The sequence below is a fragment of the Phyllostomus hastatus genome, unplaced genomic scaffold, assembly GCF_019186645.2.
Source record: "Phyllostomus hastatus isolate PE091 unplaced genomic scaffold, TTU_PhHast_1.1 phas_contig_34, whole genome shotgun sequence".
Taxonomy (NCBI): Eukaryota; Metazoa; Chordata; class Mammalia; order Chiroptera; family Phyllostomidae; genus Phyllostomus; species Phyllostomus hastatus.
Genome location: NW_025333857.1, coordinates 27,342,206 through 27,364,219, shown reverse-complemented (window position 1 = coordinate 27,364,219; position 22,014 = coordinate 27,342,206). Strand labels below are relative to the sequence as shown.

The 22,014-nt window shown below is 42.1% G+C and overlaps 1 protein-coding gene across 7 annotated transcripts in view; it reads left to right on the top strand.

Annotated features, from left to right (window-relative positions):
- SMARCA2 (SWI/SNF related, matrix associated, actin dependent regulator of chromatin, subfamily a, member 2) overlaps nucleotides 1–22,014 on the top strand; it is a 160,054-nt gene that overhangs the window by 74,149 nt on the left and 63,891 nt on the right. For all 7 annotated transcript variants that reach the window (XM_045840050.1, XM_045840052.1, XM_045840053.1 and 4 more), the window contains exons 20-25: nucleotides 4,132–4,239; nucleotides 4,830–4,916; nucleotides 8,169–8,215; nucleotides 10,618–10,784; nucleotides 15,617–15,780; nucleotides 21,709–21,936. In XM_045840050.1, coding sequence (XP_045696006.1) covers nucleotides 4,132–4,239; nucleotides 4,830–4,916; nucleotides 8,169–8,215; nucleotides 10,618–10,784; nucleotides 15,617–15,780; nucleotides 21,709–21,936 — 801 coding nt within the window. The remainder of the gene's footprint in view (nucleotides 1–4,131; nucleotides 4,240–4,829; nucleotides 4,917–8,168; nucleotides 8,216–10,617; nucleotides 10,785–15,616; nucleotides 15,781–21,708; nucleotides 21,937–22,014) is intronic.

The window sequence follows — 22,014 nt, the reverse complement described above, 5'->3', positions numbered from 1 at the left end:
AATCTCAGTGTAGAAAGTGGTGATATATCACACACAGTAGTCTAGGCTCATTGTTCCAGTAACACATCCTTTCGGAAGGGAAATGATAGGTGAAGAATAGTATTTGGGGAGAAACTATGGCTAAAGCTGACTGCTTCTACAGGACTAGTTGGGAGGAGATCCTGGGCCGATATAATCACCTGCTGTGGCTCCTTGTAGGGGCCAGTTTCATCTTTCACTAATGCAAGAATTCTTAGGAGATAATTATCATGTACATGAGGTCCGCACCCCAGTTTTACATGTAATTTGAGCAAAAATAGCCCTAGCAGCTCTCACAGGCTGCCTTGTAGGGGAATCATCCTTAGTACGAGTCACAGATTTCGTTTCCTACAGCAACCAGCATTTTTGAGGAGCTTCAACGTTCATGCTCTAATTAGGGGCCATCCCATTTTGCGGGGGTGGTAAACTCAGATTCAACAGAGTTTACGATGTCATGATTATCACAGAACCTTCTCTCGCCTCATCGCTGTCAATCTGTATGTCTACCTTAGAATTGTTAGTCTGTCCTATTCTTAATGCATAGCTCTGGCTGCCTGCTCTGCGCACTGTATTGCACTCGGGCGAGGGTGGCAGGGGCTGGAGCTATGCTGGAAATAGGCCGCATGGTGTGAGAGGTCGACAAGTGTGGTGTGGAGGTGAGGTCTGCTCACCCCAGACAGTGACATGACAGTGAAAGGCAACATGGTCCTCCCTACCCATCGGGATGAGTGATCCAGGCATTCGAGTGCTTTAGGGCCGGGTTCTGCAGAGCACAGGCTGCAGTTTGTGTTTAAGGGTGGAGGTGCTTACTAGTAATCCACTGGGGTGCAGAAAGAAGATTTTAGAACTTCCGTTTATATTAATTTTCCTCTTACAAATAAGAAAAGTTTTATGATATTTAACATCAGATTGGCACCGGGACCCATGTAGTGTACCCATCAGGAAGTCTGTTACGTGCTTGGGTTAGATGGTGTAGACCATCCCAGGCGGGGCACCGCTACCTGAGGAACCTGTAGGTTCATTCACCCTTGCAGCCGGGTTTAGGTACTTCCTTCCTGTTGTATGACGCCAGGCATCGTAGGTTTCCCTGAACCCAGATAAAAGGATTTAGAATGATCGCATTTTAACTAAATGCCCTCAGCCTGAGAATGGACGAAGGACTTTTAAAAGATTCTGCAAAGCATTGCAGTTTGAAAACAAGAATAGGTGCACTATGAGAAAGAGGCACTCCTTTCTGTTCTTTTCCTAGTGTGGGTTTTTACCAGCCACATCGTGTGGTAATTGGGCTAGAATTGTCCAAAAAAAATACTAGATATCATCAAATTGGCTCCTTGGGGCCCTGGCTGGCATAGCTCAGTGGATTGAGCGCGGGCTGGGAACCAAAGTGTCCCAGGTTCGATTCCCAGCCAGGGTACATTCCTGGGTTGCAGGCCATAACCCCCCAGCAACCACACGTTGATGTCTCCCTCTCTCTTTCTCTCTCTCTCTCTCCCTGCCCCCCTTCCCTCCCTGAAAATGGATGAATAAAATCTTTAAAAAAAAAAATTGGCTCCTTGGAATATAGAAATCAACTACCTTTAACATTAACCCACACCGTAAAAGTAACTTGTATCTTGAGACATTACTGCATGCATATAATTCATAAATAAATATATGTGTAGCCTTGGCTGGGTGGCTCAGTTGGTTGGAGCGTTGTCCCATACACTGAAAGATCATAGGTTTGATTCCCAGTCAGGGCACACTAGGTTGCAGGTTCAATTCCTGCTGGGGGTACTTATGGGAGGCAACCAATCAATGTTTCTCTCTCACATCGATTTCTCCCTCTCTCTCTCTCTCTCTCTCTCTCTCTCTCTCTCCCCCCTCCTCTTCTCCCTCCATCCCTCCCCCCACTTTCTCTTTCTGTAAAGTCAATAAAAACATATCCTCAGCTGAGGATTAAAAAATAAGTACATGGTCATATTGGGAAGATGTGCATTAGCATGTCTTTCTGATAAGGGGAATGCCATCAGAAAAAATTAATAACCACTTCTTTGAGGGAAATGAAAGGGAAATTGACTTCGGCTTATAGATATGGTGGGTGATTGTGGAAGATCTTAAAAGGGCCCTCAAGGTAAAGTAGGATTATAAAGAAAGCACTAAGACTAAGGAACCCCCGAGGCCCGGAGAAAAGTACAAAATCAAACAAAATAGCTTAGTTGTTTGGGGAGGTGCAGGGAGCACATGGAAAATATAGTTGGGAAGCTTATGACGGTGATCTTGATCTTGTCTATCAAACCAGCTTCTGGTGTCCCGAAGGACAGAAGGAGAAAGGTCAGAAGGTCAGGGTTCTCAGGATGGGCTCCCTCTCTGTTGACTTGACCCCTGCGGGATGTCTGGAGTCCTTGCTGCATGGTGCGCCCAAGCCTCCTGCTTCCCAAATTGCTCACCTCCAGCACTTAGCAGCAGCTAACTAATGGGAAGTGGGGTGAGGGTTCTGTCCTGAATTCTGCTGGTGTGTGTCCCAATGCACTTCAGAACAAGCATCAGCCGTCTCTCCCCACAGTGAGGCCCCGGTGAAGGGCAGAACTGAGAAGCCTGAACGCTCACGTCGTCTTCCTTAGCAAGAGCTTAATAGAGTGGACTCTGTTTAATATCCTAACTGCACCATTAAATGGCTGTATCATTTTGAGTAAATCTGTTAAACTTTTTGATGCTCGAGTTCCTTATGTATAAAACGTGGACAGTAACTGTCCTCTTAGAGCTCTCGTGTGGGGTGATGAGAGAAGGCACATGAGGCACTTGTGCATGGGGCCTGGTCCCTGCAAAGAGCTCAAGAATATTGACCCTCCCTTGGTGTCATTTTTGTCACTATACTCATCTGAAGTTGTTTAACACTTTCCTTCACCATGATCAAATTTCATTAAGAGTTTATAGGCCTTGAAGAAATGGAAGTACTCTAAAAATATGACATGGTCAGGCATCTGAAACACAAAGCCTGTATTAAGTGCAACTTTATTAAACATGGAGATTTTTTCCCCCGCCCTGGCCAAAAAGGTCATTAAAAACTAAAATAAGGTTATGAAGGGTCACTTGCTTTTCTTAACTTTTCTGCTAGAGAGCCAGCCTTTCTCTGATCTGATTTGGTGCATCAAAATGAGTGGCAAAAGACTATTAATTGCGGTTCCGTCAGGCCTGACAGTTTCCTTCTAAAGCAACAATTGAATGAATATTCAACTTGTCTTCATCTGTGACCTCCTCACTCTGGACCTCAGAGCTGAAAATAACCTGATTGTTTTAATTAGTTTATTAAAAATTAGGAAGCTTGCTGATTTACTTTTAATTACATTCTTGCAGATTTCTAGGCATTAATATGATGTTTTTAATGAAAATTGCACATTCGTGTTCTGGGGATTTTTTTTAATAAAGAAAAACAATAATAGGAAATAATCAAGGCAGGTTTTAGGCATTAGGAACATGCTAGGAATATTGCAGGTGTGTGTTAACCCACAGGCATGGGAATTCCCTTTAACTGTTTTAAATCAGATTTTTGCAGTATTTCAGATAGAAGCACAAGAGGCCCTGCCTTCTTTAGATGGTCATAGAATCCAGCTCTGGGGTAGCTCTCCTCTACCTGTTGTCCTCACTAGATAGTATCCTCTCTTCTCTGAAGAGCAGAGTCGATGACAGTCAACCTAAACTGTTAGCAGTCTCGTTGTGGGACTGGTACTGGGAGCAGCCACATATCACCAACTGAACGAATGTTTTACAGAGAAAATCATAGGATATTATTCAGTCACAGTTCTTCCTAAAGCTGCCCTGTTTGTGTGAAAAGGGGGTGTTGTTGGGAAGCAGAGGGAATACCAAAAATATGCTCTGTATTGAACATCTTTGAATTTAAACAGTTTGCAAGTCTCTCTGTGAAATGTGGAACACGTCAAGAAGTTCCTGAAAGCATGACCCTAGCCTCAATTACGCAGAACCTTTGGAAGTTCCCCTCGTTGCAATGGTGCCTTTAGCAATGATGACAGTGGTCTGTTCCACCCTCACCCCATCCCCCACTCCAGGAATCCAAGTGTGGGAACAGTCACCTTTAAGGTTTCTCTTCTTACCCTCCTACTGTTCTTTTCTCTCCAGGTTGAATATGTGATCAAGTGTGACATGTCAGCTCTGCAGAAGATCCTGTATCGCCACATGCAAGCCAAAGGGATCCTCCTCACAGACGGTTCTGAGAAAGATAAGAAGGTATGTGGCAGGGGACGATGCAACTCACAATGTGTATATCTTCTCGAGACTCTGACGTCCAATACTCTGGGGGAGCAGCCTGCTAATGCCCATTCGTTAAAGCAAATTACTTGGCCTCTGCTCTAGCTATTGTAGCTGCCAAAGGAAACCTCTTAACCTCTTAACTATAAACTGCGTTGGGGCAGGAAGAAAGGAGTTAAGTTCTCATCACCAAAATAGCTCTGCTCATGTCATTTCTGCAGAAAATGTATTCCGCCTAAAAGTGGGGTGGTATTTTAGAAGTTTCATTCCTTGGGCATCTATTCTGCACTTCTGTCTTCCCAGAATCCTAGGGAATAGACAGTCCTGTCACAAACCCATCAACTTGACATAACTCCTTCCTGGAGGATAAGTTAGTCACAAGAAAGGTATTATATCTGACCCAGAAACTGCTATATTTTAACAGGAGCTTTGACCCACAGGAGGGGTAGGTCAGTGAGAAGACCTATGGCCCTTTGCCCTTCCTATAGAAGCCCACTTTTCAAAAATTGGAAATGTCTGATCAGTTAATAATAATTTGTTCTATTCTGACTTGCTCCTCTTGTTCTCAGGGGAAAGGCGGCGCTAAGACGCTCATGAACACTATCATGCAGTTGAGGAAAATCTGCAACCACCCCTATATGTTCCAGCACATCGAGGTATGCCTGTGTTCCATTTCAATCCTGATCCTGTTGGTGCTCTTCCTACTGATACTACTTTAAATTTTTTAATACAAAAATAAAACAGGGTTAAAATGTGTATTGAAATTAAAACAACAATTCTGCCTATCTGATAGCTTAACAGGCAGAATGAACAAATGTGAATTTTCTGGTTATGGATGCTTCTTGGCACCAAGCACTTGAGCATCTGGAATTTTATAACCAAGAGTTTAAAGTGGTGAGAAAATGTTGTAAGCTATGTGGCTCATTATGTGGGTTTTGGTAAGTACTGTGAATTGCCGTGTTATGGGAGGCACTGTGAAATTGAAGATAATGATAGATACATCCAGTTTTCTCAGGATGCTGTGAAAAAAATATTAAAATAATGTATTTATACCTGTTGAAGAGAAAGATGGTCCTAAAACATTTTCTCTGTAAAAGACACTGTCCTTGGTCTGTCCTTGGCCTGTTACCTTGGTCTGTTCTGGCTTCTATCACGACAGTGTAAATTCAGGCTTTTAAACTGACGCTCTAGTTGCCAAGAAGTTGTTTTTAGGGGTGCGTTCATTTTCTGCCCTATTCACTTCAGGTGAGTGAGTTTTCTGAGTTGACAGCATTTCATCCCAGTAGAAACAATTGACCCAAGCAGGCGGGAAAGGGAGCCACAACCGTAATCTTCACTTTTCACTGTTGCTGCTGATGCGCACGGCCCTGGTGGCGGTTCTTTGCCAGCAGCGTACCGCCTGCTCTCCACCCATGCACAGGAGCAGGGGCCTGGGGCACGTCCCCGCAGGGCTTGGGCGTCTGCACCAGTCTGTTAAAAAACAAATGCACAGAAGGGCCTGGGAAGTTAAGGGTTAATAATCACAGTATAAACATGGGGTTGAACATTCTTGACTTTGGCAATTCTTTTTTTCTCCCTTACTTTTGGTAACTGTCAGGGAAGAGTGTTTCTTGTGTGCCTTCTCCCTACACTGGCGCCCTGCCCCAGCTGGGCTGGGGAATTGGAAAGATGCCGGATACTGCTGTTGCCTTCAAGTCCATAGGGCAGAGTATCTACAGACAAATAAGCCCGAGGTGTAGGTAAAATGACAGTAGCAACAACACTAAAGAAAAAAAGAAATCCACCAACAAGCCACAGGTATTTAGACATTTAGACGTGTGGTGGAAGGAGAATTCAGTGTGCAATGAGTTTGTGCCCGAGGCTCCTTTGTAGCTCAGATCGCTCCTGCTGGGGTGAAACTCTCAACCTGGGAAACTTAGTCACATGTACTGACCTGGTGTAAGTCACTCGGCCTCTCCAAGCTTTACGGCACTTGACTTGCCATCAACGGTAAGGGCCAGTTAGGAACCGGGCTGCACAGCAGGAGGTGAGCTTGAAGGTAGGGCTGGAATCATTCTGAAACCATTCTCCCACCTCCCGGTCTGTGGAAAAATTGTCTTTCATGAAACCAGTCCCTGGTGCCAAAAAGTTTGAGGACCTCTGGATTATAGGACTGACAAGAGGACAAACTTTAAAAAAAAGTAACATGGGAAGCATCCTATAAACTGATAACATGTTGAACGGATGTGAGGCATCAATGGATTAGTGGTGAGGCTGTGTGTTGGGCTGGGGGAGAGCCCCCCAAAAAAGGTCTAATAGTGAAAATGGGGCCATATTAGATGAACCTGTCAGCCACCATCTCACTTTTCCTAAAAACGCTGTGGAGATACTCTGCTATATAGAGGGGTTTGCGGACTCAGATTGTGAAAATTAAGTGTCAGTTTGACCTCGTTTTGGTTATCACACAAAAAGTGACCTTTGAAGCATGGTAGGCCGTGTCAGGAAGGGGGATGGCACCACCTCCCCTAAAGTTTCTGCCTGCAGCCCCTGGAAGGGCGGAGGGAAAGGCCGATTGTGGAGGAGCTAAGGTTGAGTAGTGTGCCCTCCACTACACATGTATTTACATTTTAAATGGCAGTCAGTAGAAAGACAGAGTTTGATTTACAATTTTTTTTAACATAAAAAGCTTTCAGGAGCATATTCCTAGAAACAAGATCCACAGTTATCGGCTGATGTATTGCTGTTATGGATCAGAGATGGTGTGCGCCTGTTGCTTTTGTCTTTGTTTTGTTCGCTGCACAACCTGTGTCCATGCTAAGTCAGACCGGAAGCCTGATCTCTCCATTAGGCTCGCCACCTCCCAGGAGCCTTCAAACCAGAGAAATGAAAACAGTATTTTTTAAACGATGCCATCCCTGGTCTTATCACTGTATGCTGACTCGTATCTCTTCGGTTTTTACAGCGTCCCTTAGAGATAGGGTTAGTACCTAACATCTAGGAAGGAGTGGCTGCCTGTGGAGAGAGAAGGCGTGGTTCTTGGAGCCGGGGTGGGGTTTTTGGCTGCTGTCCATGCAGGGCAGCATCCTGGGGGGCTGCCTGCATGGACACCGTATTCGAGAGGAGACCCAAAGAGAAAGATCTGGTCCCCTTGGAGGAAAAGCTTCAGTGACGGTGGAAGGAAGGGAAGCAGAAAAGGGAGACAGCTGGTGGCTAATCTGAAGGTGTGACATCCTCTCCTTCCCCACAGATGGCCTCTCTTTCCTTAAGTAGGAACAGAAAAATCACACGGAGAGCAGTAATGTATTTTTCCCACAGACTCAGGGAGGAGAGAATTAGGTGATTAAGTTCCGCATTTTAAAACTGAAAGCTAGATGCCTGAGGGAGCGGTGTACTTTAGGGCCTTATTTGTAATAGAGAAAAGTGCAGTAGGGAAGGGATGTTAGGATTTCACTAAACTCAGATTCGAAATAAAGTGTGTAACCATTACTTTTACTGATAAATGTTTCCACAGTATATTTATGTGTGCATTTTAGTCCTCACTTGGTTGAACTAAGCTCTTCCTCTAGTCTAGACTCTAAGCTCCGTGGGGGCAGATATTTCCATTGTTTCTGGATCCCCAGCCCTGGCCCAGCCCAGCCCTGGGCCAGCAGATGTTGAATCACTGTTCGATGCGTGAACTAACCCTGTAATCTCAGTCTGACAGTCTAGAGACTTGCAGAAGCTCACAGGATACATGTCTGGCAGAATACAAGTCTAAATTCAAAGACATTGAGTTTCTGGTTCACCTTATAACAAGTATGTCTTATTTGTTATTTTATTTAATTGTACTCTAGAAACAGAACGACCTTGCTAAAAGAGTAATCATGAAGTTAATAAATGCCTGTTTTATTTATTTTTTTAATTATTTTCTTTTTCTCTCTCTTTTAAAGGAATCCTTTGCTGAACACCTGGGCTATTCAAACGGGGTCATAAACGGGTAAATCTTACAAGTATTTTTTTTCCTCCAAAAACTAGTTTGTTGGTCCTGCCTCAACTTTTCTTGCTATTCAAACTGAGTCATAAATGGGCAAATCTTTAAATTGTATTTTCTTTCAAAAAATAGTTTGTTAGTCCTGCCTCAACTTTTATCACGCAAATACATCCACCAGCGCCCCCAGCCCTCCTCTCCCCTCTCCCCTCAGCGGAGTGCACAGAAGTTGTTAACCAAATGATACCAACATTCACTTTCACTGTAATGGCATAAATTACTACATGCTTTGAGTAAGTGCCTATTCAAAGGACATAGATCTCATTTAATAGACTTAATAGTACCCTGGTTTTAAAGATGTTGTCGAAGCTTCAGAGGGTTGTTATTTATAACCAGTGGTGTAGCTTAGGCTCAAAGAGGATTTATCATATTAAATTTCAAGTTGATATTTAATATTAACATGCAAGAGTAGAAATGTCTTATCTGCTATAAATATGTATGACTTTACAGTAATTTGTTAGAATATGGTCTGTGTAAGGAACATTTTTCATTAGCAGTGGACACTGAAGAGAATCATGCCTTGCAACCAAAAAAATATTAACAGAAAGTCTCTGTTTTGCTTGCTTTGCACTGGGGAAAGTGTTTTATTGGGATATGGGGATCATCCTTGGGTCCCAAGGACAGACTGTTGTGTCACTGGGCGGAGGACCGGGAACTGGAACCCATCCAGAACAAGCTGTGAGGCTCCCCTGCCTCCTCCGCCTCCCTTTCCTCTGGGTCCTGTGGCCCCTCCTGGCGCCACCGGGTTGGTCAGGGCTGCATATTAAAATCAAGGCCACAGGGGTGTTTGGAGGACAGTTCTCAGAACAGGGGAGGGATCTTGGAAAGACCTACAATTGAAAATGTGTCTTCTTAGAGATAACACATACTGTGTCATAAAATCAGCTACCTAATGATACATTTCATTGCTATAGACTGCTTGTGCACTGGCGAGTTTTTCAAACAACATCAATCCTACAATAAAGTTTTAACATTATAACCCATCCTTGTCGATAGACGAGAAAAGTGGTTTGTTGTGGAGGAAGAAAAAGGCCCTCTTTAGCTTATGGATACTCCTGTCCATCTGATGGCAGTACATGTTACCATCATATTTTTTACTTGAACTTCTACCTAAACCAGGACTCTTGCCCGTGCCCTGGTCCATTCCAACAGTGTACATGGGGATCGTACAAAAAGATATGCCAGCTATTGTCACTCCACTGTTCAGACCCCATCAGGGGCTTTACATTGCACTTAAAACCAACACCTGCAGTGTGGTGGGTGCGGCCCTGCGGGGTCTGCCCTATTCCCACCTGCTGCCTCTCTACCCTCATCTGCAGTGTTTTCTGCTCGCTTCTGTGTGAGCCAGCACCCCAGCTTTCTGGTTCCCCAGCCTCGCCAGGCTCTTTCTTACTCCCCAGGGCCTTTGCACGTATTCTTCCCACCGCCTGGTATTTCATCCTCTCCACTCCCAAACCTCCATTCTTCACCTGGCTACCTTTGCTCATTATGTTAGGTTTCAGTTAAACTATTACCTCTTTTTCTTCTCCTTTTTTTTTGAATTGAATTTATTGGGGTCACATCTCTTCATTGAGGTCACACCTGACACTCCAAATCAGTGGGCGTCAATTTTTTTTCTGAAAGTCCAGATCTCAAACATTTTCACCTCTGTGGGGGTCAAAAAGTCTCTGTCACAGCTACTCAACTTTGTCCTTGTAGCATGAAAGCAGCCATAGACAAAACAGAAATGAGTGAGCAGGGCTGTGTCCCAATAAAACTTTATTTACAAAAACAGCCCGCAGGCCAGGGCTGAAGTGTGCTAAACTCTGCTCTCATCTAAAGAAGGTAATAATGTATTGCTCTAAGTTCTCCCATAGCAACTTGGTATTTTTCTTTTTAGTACTTATCACAACTTGTAGTTACCCATTTTGAAGGCAGGGATTCTGTTTTACTTATCACTATACATATACCTAGCATTGTGCTTGACACATAATAGGTGCTCAATAAGTATTTGAATGACTCTTAAGGGCTCTAAATTAACAACTTTATATTCTTCATGATTAGAGATTAGAGATGTAAGTAAATACAACATACATGTATGTGTGTGTGTGAGAAAATATCAAGAACATGAAGAGGTTTCCATTTCTGTCATCTTCCCTGCATACATGATGCACTCTTTATGAGTTTTGTATAAATATATTCTATTTTTCTATTAAATACTCTCCCTACTTTGGAGTGGATATTCCTTCATTCATTCTGCAGTTATTTGTTGTTTACTATGCACAAGGCATTCTATGAAAAGCAGGGTTATGCTGGATCCTGCCAGAAGACAGCAGTAATACTGCCTTCTTGTTTTGCATTTTTGGGTTCAGGGCTGAGCTGTATCGGGCCTCAGGAAAGTTTGAGCTGCTTGACCGTATTCTGCCAAAACTGCGAGCGACTAATCACCGCGTGCTGCTTTTCTGCCAGATGACGTCTCTGATGACCATCATGGAGGATTACTTTGCTTTTCGGAACTTCCTTTACTTGCGCCTTGACGGTGAGTCGTGAGGAATTCCAGTGCTGCTGAGAGTGCAGGGCTGAGGGGCACTTCAGCCCAACCCCAGCGGGAAAGGAGGGGTGAAACTGTTGAAGAATTAGCCAACAGGGTGGGGGGCAGCTTTTCTAGGTAGCAGTTTCTACACCCTTAAGCTTAAAATATGGAGAAGTCATTTGCACAGCTGTTCATCCCACACACAAGCTAGTACAAGTGGACTAGGGTCAGCTGAGTACCGCATTTAAACTACACTGAAATAAAATATAAAAATCCTCCTTGCTCTTAGGATTATCCATTTCCTATTCACTGTATAGAATACTTTCATAAGCCGTGTTAAGGTGTGTTGTAAGGGGATAGAGGCTTATGTCTCCTTGTTTCAGTGACACTGAAATCGTTCATTTAAACTTATATTTATTTATCACTAAAGCTTCTCTCTCTTACTAGGCAGAACATATCTATAAGGCTTCATTGTTTCCTGGATTTTGCAAACTATGTAAAGTATTTACCTGATACTAAGAGTAAAATTGAAATACTATGCCCTAAAAAATTAGTAAGAAAATTTGAATGGAAGAAAGTATAAATTTAGGGATACTCCCTAAATTACTGTATGAGTTTGATATCAGCCCTAATACTTTCGAGATGAAAGATATTAACTTTTTGATATTATGGCAGGGGATAACTCTTTCAAAGAATGGCAAGTGGGAACAGGAGCTAATTTACAGTCAGGATGGTGTTGACTCCCAGATACAGAAGAGTATAGTATTAGTAATACCAATTTTTACTTAATGTAATATACAAGTTACTATCAAATGTTAAAGTTAACTTAGTTTATGTTTCATTGAAAAGTTTTGTTTTATTTTCAATCCAGCATTTTATCCCCCACTTTTGCCATGAATTAGATGTAGCTGGATACACACCAAACCTCAGGCTTGCCATGCTTGGTTTTAGGTGAATTCTCTTTATGGCCCACCTCTTAGGGTATTACCATTTTTCGAATTCATTATTCCTCTGACAGACTTGATTTTTAAAAATTTTTTAACCTCTCTCTAAAGTCACTGAAAACAGATGAATGGTTAAGTAAATGTTAATTTTGAATTCAGGATACGGTTCCATCATCCCCAGTCTGCCTCCTTTGGTAAATGTCCTGTATTGGGTCTGGTCCTCTGACCTGATCCTTCCTCCTCTCCGTGGGTGAGGTCAGCACTCTTCATTTGAAAGGGGAACCTTCCTCCCACTGCTCCCCCACAGGTATCCCACCTGCCTGTTGTCGACTACTCTGTGGCATTTTGATTTGAATCTCAGCTCTTTGAGATTAGCAAGCCAGGAATATTAAAGTCTGTGAAACTGACCGGGAGTGATTTCCTTGAAACACATCTCTCACCAGTCTCGGAGACTATCTTTAAGTAGTCTGTTGGTTGCTGTTCTTATTGTTACTACTACTAACAGTCATAAGAGCTAACTTTTATGGAATAAAAGTATAATAATGAATAATGAATTTATTCATTAGGGGAATAATGAATTTGAAAAATGGTAATACCCTAAGAGGTGGACCATAAAGAGAATTCACCTAAAACCAAGCATGGCAAGCCTGAGGTTTGGTGTGTATCCAACTACATCTTACTCTGTGCGGGAGCCTGGCAAAGCATTCCATGTGCCTTCTCTCAATCAACAAGCTTCTATTATCCACTGATTACCAAAGCACTAATATGGCCCCAGTTTAACAGATGAGAAGACAAAGATTTTAGAGCAGTGAGGTAACTTGTCAAAGATTACACATGAGGCAAATGGTGAAACCAGGTTGTAACTAGGATCCCTCTGCCTCCAGATTCACTGCTTTGGCAGATCCAGTCAGCTATAGACCATTTCTGGAAATAATAGTCTGCTTCTCTAGCAACAGCATTTGAAGGATGATTTTGAACTTTATCAAAAAATTTTAATTGATTGATTGACAATAAGCAGGCACCAGGGATACAGGATGAATGAGCCCCTTAGTGTTCCTGCTGTTAAAGCCCTTACCGTTAGGTTGGAGGAGACAGGTAAGCACGTTCCATCAAGTGTTACAGATGGAGCGGAGAAAGCCAGACAGACTTCACCCTGCAAGGAATGGCAGTCATTGTTGCAGGGGTGGAGAGAGTTTTAGGTACATAGTCGATAAACACATGGACACATTAGTATGCCACTTCCATTCACGATGCCCCCTAACCCAGTTGTTCAAATGACTTCAGATTTTCATTGCCAAATTTGATGTCTTCGATTTTTGACCTCAGGAAAGAAAGAGGAAAAAAAACTGCTTGATGACAGCTAAGCAGATTTTTCTGCAAAGATTGCGGTTGCATGAATAGATTTAGTTACTATTCCGTTACAGTCTTTGTTTTCACTGGAAATGATTTTTGAGTGAAAGCAAGTGGTGAAGTTACATCCTAGAAGACAAAATTTTCCAAAAGCACTTGACACCAAGTTAAAATTAGTAATCATGAAAGCCTGGCAATGTGTTCCTTCTGGCAAATTCTGCAGTTCTCAACACAATTGCCCTTGCTATTAATTGTATTCTTGGTGATGTTCTACATCAAATGCCAGAAGAACATGGAACAGTTCACATTAAATCCTGTGCCACCGACACCGAGCGTTTATTTGCCCCTGGATACATCCTGACAAGGTAGTTTGAACCTCCCTGAGCAATATGCTGGAGGTGGCTGATGATCTACAGAGATCTTGACTCGGGGAACATTTGACTAATGGAAATGGTAATGCAGCAAATTCTAAACCTGGTAATAAAAAAAATGCCATAGCTTTTCATGAAAAGTGATTTAATTATATTTTTCCTTGACTTTATAATTTCAAGTTCCCAGCTATTTATATGGTTTACCTGCATACCAGATATGTAGTTGGTCTATTTGCTTGGTATATCTGTCACAAGGCCTAAAACCTCCTTTGACCAAATAAATTTGATATTGCTTTTGTTTTCTGGTGCTTTATTTTGCATTTAGGGTTATTTCATCCCAGGTAGGCATATCCACTGATTAACCTTAATGCATGCAGTTATTTTCCAGTGTGTCAAACCTGAACTTCTACCCAAAGTGTATCGACACAGAGCTTTTCTCCCCTGCTGTCAGAAAATAGAGTTATCGCTGGGAACTTCTTTCTGCATTTTAGAAGCACTTTTTTATAGTTGTTGGTTTCTGTTTTTTTTTTTTTATTTAGTTTAAGGCAAGGGATAAATATGTGAAGCATTACTTCTTATGAGTGATTTTTCAAAAATTACTGTAACTGGGTAGATAATGGTAATGAAAATTTTTCATGAAAAAACAGATGGTTCATGAGAATTGTGAACAAGTAGTTCCCATGATCTTAGAAAGTCAATTCCAAAAAGAAAAGAAAAGCGAGTCCCCCATGTTCGAAACATCGTTCAACAAAGCACATTCCGTGCTTCTCCCCCAAATTTCAAGTTCTTACAATTCATTGTTGCAGGATTTGACCAGGTCACTAAACTTGGAATGCGATTTACAGAGTAAAACGAGCCCCAAAGAATGTTGCTTCATTAAATGAGAGCCCCCGCCCCCTCCAAAAGTCCCTTTCGCTGCATACAAGGAATTGGTTCTTTTTCCCTCCTCAGGAGGGTACTTATTATTTTTATTAATATGAAAAACAGATCCCCCCATGTTTGGAAACTTGACCCTCATAGTAACTTGATTCCATTAACTGTAGTCACTTAACTGTTTTAATCCTCTGAAATAAATTGCTAGTACATTTTCATCCTTAAAGAAAGAACACCATGTAGAAATAATATTTGTACAGCAGGCAGTTAGGGACTATCATGTAACATGCGTATATATTTCCCAATAGCCCAAAGCCTTTTCAAAACTCTGCAGCCACACTTCTGGTGAAATACATTCAGTTGGAAGATGGTGGGGTTTTTTCCTTCCACAGTGCGGTTCAGGTGAATACATTACAGATCCACAGGATGTGATTGAGAGGCTGATTTGGGACATGGGTGCGGGTGCCTGGGTGTCTGAAACGTGAGCACCGGCGTTGGTGGTTCGGTCCTTCCCACTCGTTTACTATGTTGGGACCCCTCCAGGCGCCGTAGGATGGGCCATCTCCAGGTGTACCACGTGCTGCGCTGTTTGGTTTCAGTTTGGTGTCCTTTGGACTCAACAGAGCAGAGAATGTCAACATGAGAAACAGAATGAGAGATTCCTTTCTTTTTCTTCTTAGTTATTGTGGCTTCAAGTCTTGCTAACAAGGATAAAAATATTCCATTCACATTTTATGTTTGCACCAGCCAGATCGTGCTCAGTAGCAATCCAAATGGTAAAGCGTGGTAGAAATTGACTTTTCTTTTGTTCCCTTTCTCTTGGCATAAACAAGACCTCACACTAGCGCCTATTGGCAAAGTTGCTTTAAGCCATTATAATAATCGGTTTTTGCTGTGTATGTGTGCGTGCGCATGTGTTTTTAAAAATATTTGGTGTTTTAAAGCACAGAAACACACTCAGAAAATGTTTTCCTTGAGTTTTAGGTTAGGATAAGAATGCTGTAGAATCTGTGAAGTTGCAAAGGTGCCCGGTCCAAAAGGCTTAAACTCTTTCAGCATTTTGGAGCCATAGGTAATAGATGCAGTGTTCCTTCTTGATGTGACAAAGTCTATCTTTCAAATTTGTTTTTAAATCGCAAAATGTTCAAAGTTCCGTTCAAACATACAAAACCTCGGGGGAATACCTCACCAGTGCTCAGAGGAGTCTGCATATTTCTCAAGGAAGCAGGCCTTTTCGTCGAGCTCTGTGCCATTTTTGGACAGGACTTAATTGGCTGATTTATTTTTCTGATCCCCTCAGGCACCACCAAGTCTGAAGATCGCGCTGCTTTACTGAAGAAATTCAACGAACCTGGGTCCCAGTATTTCATTTTCTTGCTGAGCACAAGAGCTGGAGGCCTGGGCTTGAACCTCCAGGCAGCCGACACCGTGGTCATCTTCGACAGCGACTGGAACCCGCATCAGGTTGGCACGTCTCTGACTTAGGTGCCCAGCCCTCCCCCTGTGGAGGAACTGAAAGACCAGCAGTTTTGTCATTTCACGTTTGCGGGGCAGAGTAAATTTCTGAACAACTGGGCCATCTTTCCAAAGGAAAAATAGCCCAGCACATTATTAATATGTCTGTTTTCTTTTCTCCCTTCGAGCATACTGAGATGTTTTATTCATATCTTTGATGTGTCTTTGAAGAGCTCAAATTTGGGGTAAAGATACTTAATTTCTGCTTAGTTTTAACCTCATTTCTTGGTATTGCCACTGAGCAAAGTACATTTGGTGGAGGAGAAGTCAAAATTGTTCCAAAATAAAAAATAGCAACAATAGCAGCGCACAGTGATCGGCCCTTCCTCCGGGCCAGCGCATTGCTCTGCGCATTGCTTCATTCAGTTTTCACAACAGCCCTGTGAGCTTGTTACTATTACTATTTGCTTCTTTACAGTCAGGGAAAATGAGTCTCGGGAAGCTTTAGCTCACTTCCTCGCGGTCAAACAATGAGTATATTATAGTTAAACTTACAGTCTGTGTGTTTTGCTTAAAGTCATCATCAAAAATATTCTGTGGAGCATCTGTTATGTAGCTCTTTTAGCTGGTAAGTTTAGAGTTGCCCTTTTAAAGGAGTCTTTTGATGACGAATAAAGAACATTAGAATGGGCCTTTTGTGGCACTGGGTCAGTTCTTCGTTTATGCTGGGAGGTTGTGCACAGGCCTATAGGATATTGGGTGGAATGATATTCATCAGGTTTGCTTCATACTGGAATGAATGTTAACTCAAAATAGTAAAAAGGGAAACTGTAGCTCTAACACACGAAGATGAATTCCACATCAGCTTAACCTGGGCTTCTTCCTCCACCTCGGTTTCCTCAATGGTAAATATGCAGAATCATACTGTCTCACTGGGTCATGGTGATGATTGAGTGGAAAAGACTAATTTTGGCAGGAAGGTAGGGTTCGAGGGTGCATTAGAATTATGAGGGAGCTCTTTAAAAAGCATACATGCCTTTTCTCTGCTACCCCACCCCCATTTTTAAGGTGCTTCTCACCCACATAGACTCTGCAGCCTTTTCTGCACATTTAGACACTCTGAGCAGAGTCCAACATAGGTTTTCTCGCACAGCAAAGACCACTGGTTTACAGGAAAACCAATAGCCCCAAACCTTTGGGTGACCACCAGCACTAGGCCATGCCATATTCCCACCTGTCACTCTCTCTAGGTGGCTGCAGTAGAGTTCCTATGAAATCTTTCTGACCTTGAAAAGGATTTCAAACCACCAACACAAGGTATATTTGTTCCAAGTCTTCAGGAAGTATTTTAATATAGTTTTATATTCCACATTGCATTCCAAAGCACAGGTAGAATTCGTGTTTGCAGTTCTCCTTTGGACCACTGTGATGAGTCCAGTGTCTGTTCCACAAACATTTACTGAGCTTGGGTATCCAGGGGGAGGAACCTGATTTCTGTCCTCCTGGGGTGCCCAGTGTGGTTGGATGTTTAGGTTACCCTCCTTGCTGCTGCCTAAATCTTCACTGAGAAAAAGTAACCAGTCTGTAGGTGAATAGAGTTCACTACATTTTATTTTCCAAAGTAAACATTTCTATAGCAGCTCAGCTGTCCACCTTCACTGGCACAGTGCTAGTTCTAAGAGCCAAAGGAAATCACTGTCCCGGGAAATGCTAATTTACCATGAGAAAGGGTGCTGGGACATATATGCCCCCTCTCTTTCTCTCTGTTTCTCTCTCTCTCTATCACACACACACACTTTTATGACCAGTAGCTAAAGATGGAACTCCAGAATCAAAGTAAATTGCATGAATAACAAACAGTTTACTTTTAACTGCATATGAATTAAAATTTAGTCACCCAAACACAGGACCCCAAATTTTGGGAGGAGCGGTATAATTTACCACAAATTTCTTAACCGGGCTATGTATTTTTGGAAGTATTCATATCTGTTATAGGTAGATTCATTTCCACCTGGTTTGGTCAAGCAGGCTGGCCAGATTTTTCACGTCTGTCACTTAAACGTGGCCATTAGTCTGGGCAAATTGTTGTTTTCTATTTGTTTATTTTTGGAAATCAGGGACCTTGGAGTGATGCAGATGAGTACTGATTTTTCATTTAAAAGGTAAAACTAAATTCTATTAAGCAACAACTCTATCAGATACTGTGAGGCACTTAGCATAGCTTAACCTCAGGTAGTACTCAAATATTTGATACATAGGGAAACCTGTTGATATTAACTCGTGCAGGACCACAGCCGGGTCCAAACCTGTCTGTCAGGGTTTGGGTCTGAACCCACCCTGCCTTTGGGGTCTCCCTACCCTGTGCCCCCGCAGAAATGTCGCATAGCCCCCAAAATAAAAGACATGGAGCTTTTTACCTTGTTCGCTTCTGCATACACTGAAAAAAAATCTGTAATTATTCTTATTCATGTTGACTCAAAATTAAGATCTATTGATGAAATAGGGGGCTTACTTTATATAAATAGACTAAAATGGCCTTAAAATTGCTCTCCGGAGGCCCTTGCTAGAAGCGAAAGCAGAACATGAATGTGGAATAAGCAGTAAAATCCCTCAGGGTTACCAAGACTTCATTTCCAAACTGTGGATTAGAACCATGGGTTGGCACTGTCATGTTTGACCCGTGGACCAGATGGAGCTGTGCTGCTGTCACGGAATGGCTGGCCACAAAGTCACCTGAGAGGCCCCCTCCTGAGGCTGTTTTTGTCCTCAGATATAATCATGCCCAAACCATTGTGATGAAATTTCAGACCACTAAGACCTCAGAAATACTAAATCATCCATTCGATAATTATAACACTTATTTCTGTGTGACAGTATCCCCCCCACCGCCAACATTTTGGCTTAGGGATTCACAGGCTTACATTGCATGGACTTCTTCAGCCTAGAAATGTTAATTTGTGCCACTTTCCAAATTGACAGATGGTGTTAAACACACAAAGAAACACCACTACCACCACCACCAAGAAACAAAACAAAACTAAGCGCAACAATTGCCTCAGAATTTAACTTACTGCTCTTAATAATTTACTCTTTGTAAATGTTCCATACCCTCTGCTTCCTCCCTGTCATATTCTGCTGCCACCCGCACCTTACTATTTTTGTGGTTTATCGCCTTCTTCTAGGACAGGGTTCAAAACTACGACCCTCAGGCTGAGTCTGGCCTGCCACCTGTGTTTGTACTACTAACAAACAAAGAATGATTTTCACATTTTTATTTTATTTTTTACTCATTTGAGGATATGTTTATTGATTTTAACAAGAGAGGAAGAGAGAGAAAGAGAGAGGGATGGAAAAACATCGATGTGAGAGAAAATTTGACTGGTTGCCTCCTGTAAGCACCCTGATTGGGGATCAAATCCACAACCTTTTAGTGTGTAGTATGATGCTCCAACCAACCGAGCAACCCGGCCAAGGCCACATTTTTAAATATAAAAGTAAAATTGAAAAAAAATATATATCAGCCTTTCAGTGAGAACAGTTGTCCAGTGTTTGCTCTTGACCCAGACGGCCTACAATGTACTTACTCTTGGGCCCATCACAGAAATAGTTTCTGACTCCTGTTCTGGGAGACAGTCAAGAGGTCGATGACATAAAACTTGCCATCTTGGCTCCTGCTTAGCCGCTCTGGTGACGATGTGTTGAGGGAGATGATTGAACTAAAGGCTTGAAAATGAAATTTAGGGTTTATTTTCCCTCCTTGGATTTTAATTATCCACCTCACTTTCTCCTCTTTGGAAAATAATCTAATTTGGATGAGTCCCAGCTGTGTTCATGGTTCAGCTGTCCAATATTTATATCAATTTACTCAAATATCTTCTGAGGAAAAACTTTTGCCTAATTAGTCATTTGATTGTAAAGGTCCCTGCAGCCTGGGCAGACTGTGGCCTGTTGCTTCCTTGTGCCGTGAGGGTAGCAGGAGACTCGTCCACTCAAGAGGATGGATGGGCTTACAGCTGCGGAGCATCAGCTCTGTGCAAAATCGGTGCTAGGGACACAGGATGCAGGGATCGGACCTTTGCCCTTCACATGTGTATGAGTCTCAGGGGGACACATGGGAAAACTAATTAGTGTTGGCCTGGAGACCATTGCCTGGACCAGAATGAATGAAACTGATACACCGGGAAGTGTTTATTGTGTAGCCTCAACATTAGCTAACTCTGCTTCATAGGTTTAGGAAGGTTTTTATTTAAATATTTCATTAAAACCTTTTTCATATTAAAAGAATAATAGATGTTTAAAACAAAAAAACCTGTTAAACTACATGAAAGCAAAATGAAAAATATTTAATAACACCTGTAACCTAATTAACTAGAGAGATAAGAATTGTCTTGTTGATGTTTGTCCCTCCTGCCTTTTCTTGGTATAAATATGCACACATAAAGTCATAATATATACATACTTATATATAACTTGTTTTCATATATAATAAGTTTTCACTTTGTATCGTTAAATCTTCTACAATATCATTTTTATGATGATATGTTTGTACTTGCATACAGTCGAAGACTAATTTGTTTGATCAATCTGTTAATATTAAATGTTTGTTTAATTCTGCTTTTAAAAAACACTATAAATAATATATGAGGTGTATCCTTATTTGTAGGACTTTGTTGCATATCCATGACTATTTTCTTAGGATAAATTTCCAGAAGTGAAATTTCTGGGTCAGGAGCCATACCCAGTTTTAACACTTTTGATACATAGTGCCAAATTTCTATCCCCCCAAAATTTACCAAAAAGTAGTACAAGTTTACCACTCCACTGGCAATCCTTTTTGTCCCCCAAACTAAAGATTGAGTCTTTGACAGAATTCGATCCCAGGAAGTTTGCTGCATGAGCAATCACTGTATGTATAATGTACAAGGGGAGCCCCAAAGACCCCAGAATTTATTTATTAAAAATTGTATATTCTTACATGTTTAAACTTCTGTCACCTTCAAAGTATTCTCCATTTAATGCAATACACTTATCGAGACTTTCTTCTACTCTTCAAAACAGTTTTTGAACTTGTCGATTTTGGTGCCTTTTACTGCTTCTGCTGTTTTTTTGTTTCACCTCTTTCACATCAGCAAAACATTTCCCTTTGAGGACTTTTTTTTATCTGGTGAAACAAAAAATAGTCTTTCAGGACAAGATTGGCTGAATAGGGTAGATGGGGCATGGGTGTCATGCCATTTTTGGTCAAAAACTGCTGAACACTTAGTTCAGCGTGGGCAGATGCACTTGTAAATCACCCATTATCAAATGGGCAAATATGTTGAAAGAGTCTTCAAAAAAAAGGTCACTGAAGCCTAACTCAGCCTCTCACAACAACACCAGCTGGTACGCCGCTATAGATGGGTTTTAAGAACACTCACCTAGCCAGGGAGGCCTGTACTGTGAGGGACCTGCCCTCCAGAAGACAATTCTGGTTTTTTTGGGTCCCCCATCATATGTATGCATATATAATGGGCATGTGATTCAATGATGTTTTAAAAATCATCTCTAACATCTTGTACCAAAGGAAAGCTGCTTCATGCAACTTAAGATTAGTTGTAGGTAACATCAAATTTATTGTTGTTTTGTTTTGCTTTAGTTAGGGATTAATTCTGATGGTGAACCTAGGGAAGATGAAAAACATCCTGAGACCTGGATTTCAAAACCTGAGGTGAATTCCAGTTTGGCTGGCTAACTTGAACCCAGGTGTCATCAGCTAGGAATGGTGAACTTGAATTTTTCCAAAGAAGAGAGCTTGTCTATTTTTTAAATGTACACAAAATCTTACATTAGTCAAGGTGGATTTGAACGACCCTCCCCTTCTTCCCTCCCAGGTGGGGGCTCGTTCACTGAGCCCATCCAGGCACGCGGGCCCTCATGATGCCCTGTTTCCTCTCGCAGGACCTGCAAGCCCAGGACCGAGCTCACCGCATCGGCCAGCAGAACGAGGTTCGTGTGCTGAGACTCTGCACTGTGAACAGTGTGGAGGAAAAGATCCTGGCAGCCGCCAAGTACAAGCTGAATGTGGACCAGAAGGTGATCCAGGCGGGCATGTTCGATCAGAAGTCTTCAAGCCACGAGCGCAGGGCGTTCCTGCAGGCCATCTTGGAGCATGAAGAGGAAAATGAGGTATTCTCGAAAGCCAACTTTACGAAATCAAAAAGTGACCTTTTGTCTCAGAAGATTAAGAGTAACCTCTTTGTTCTT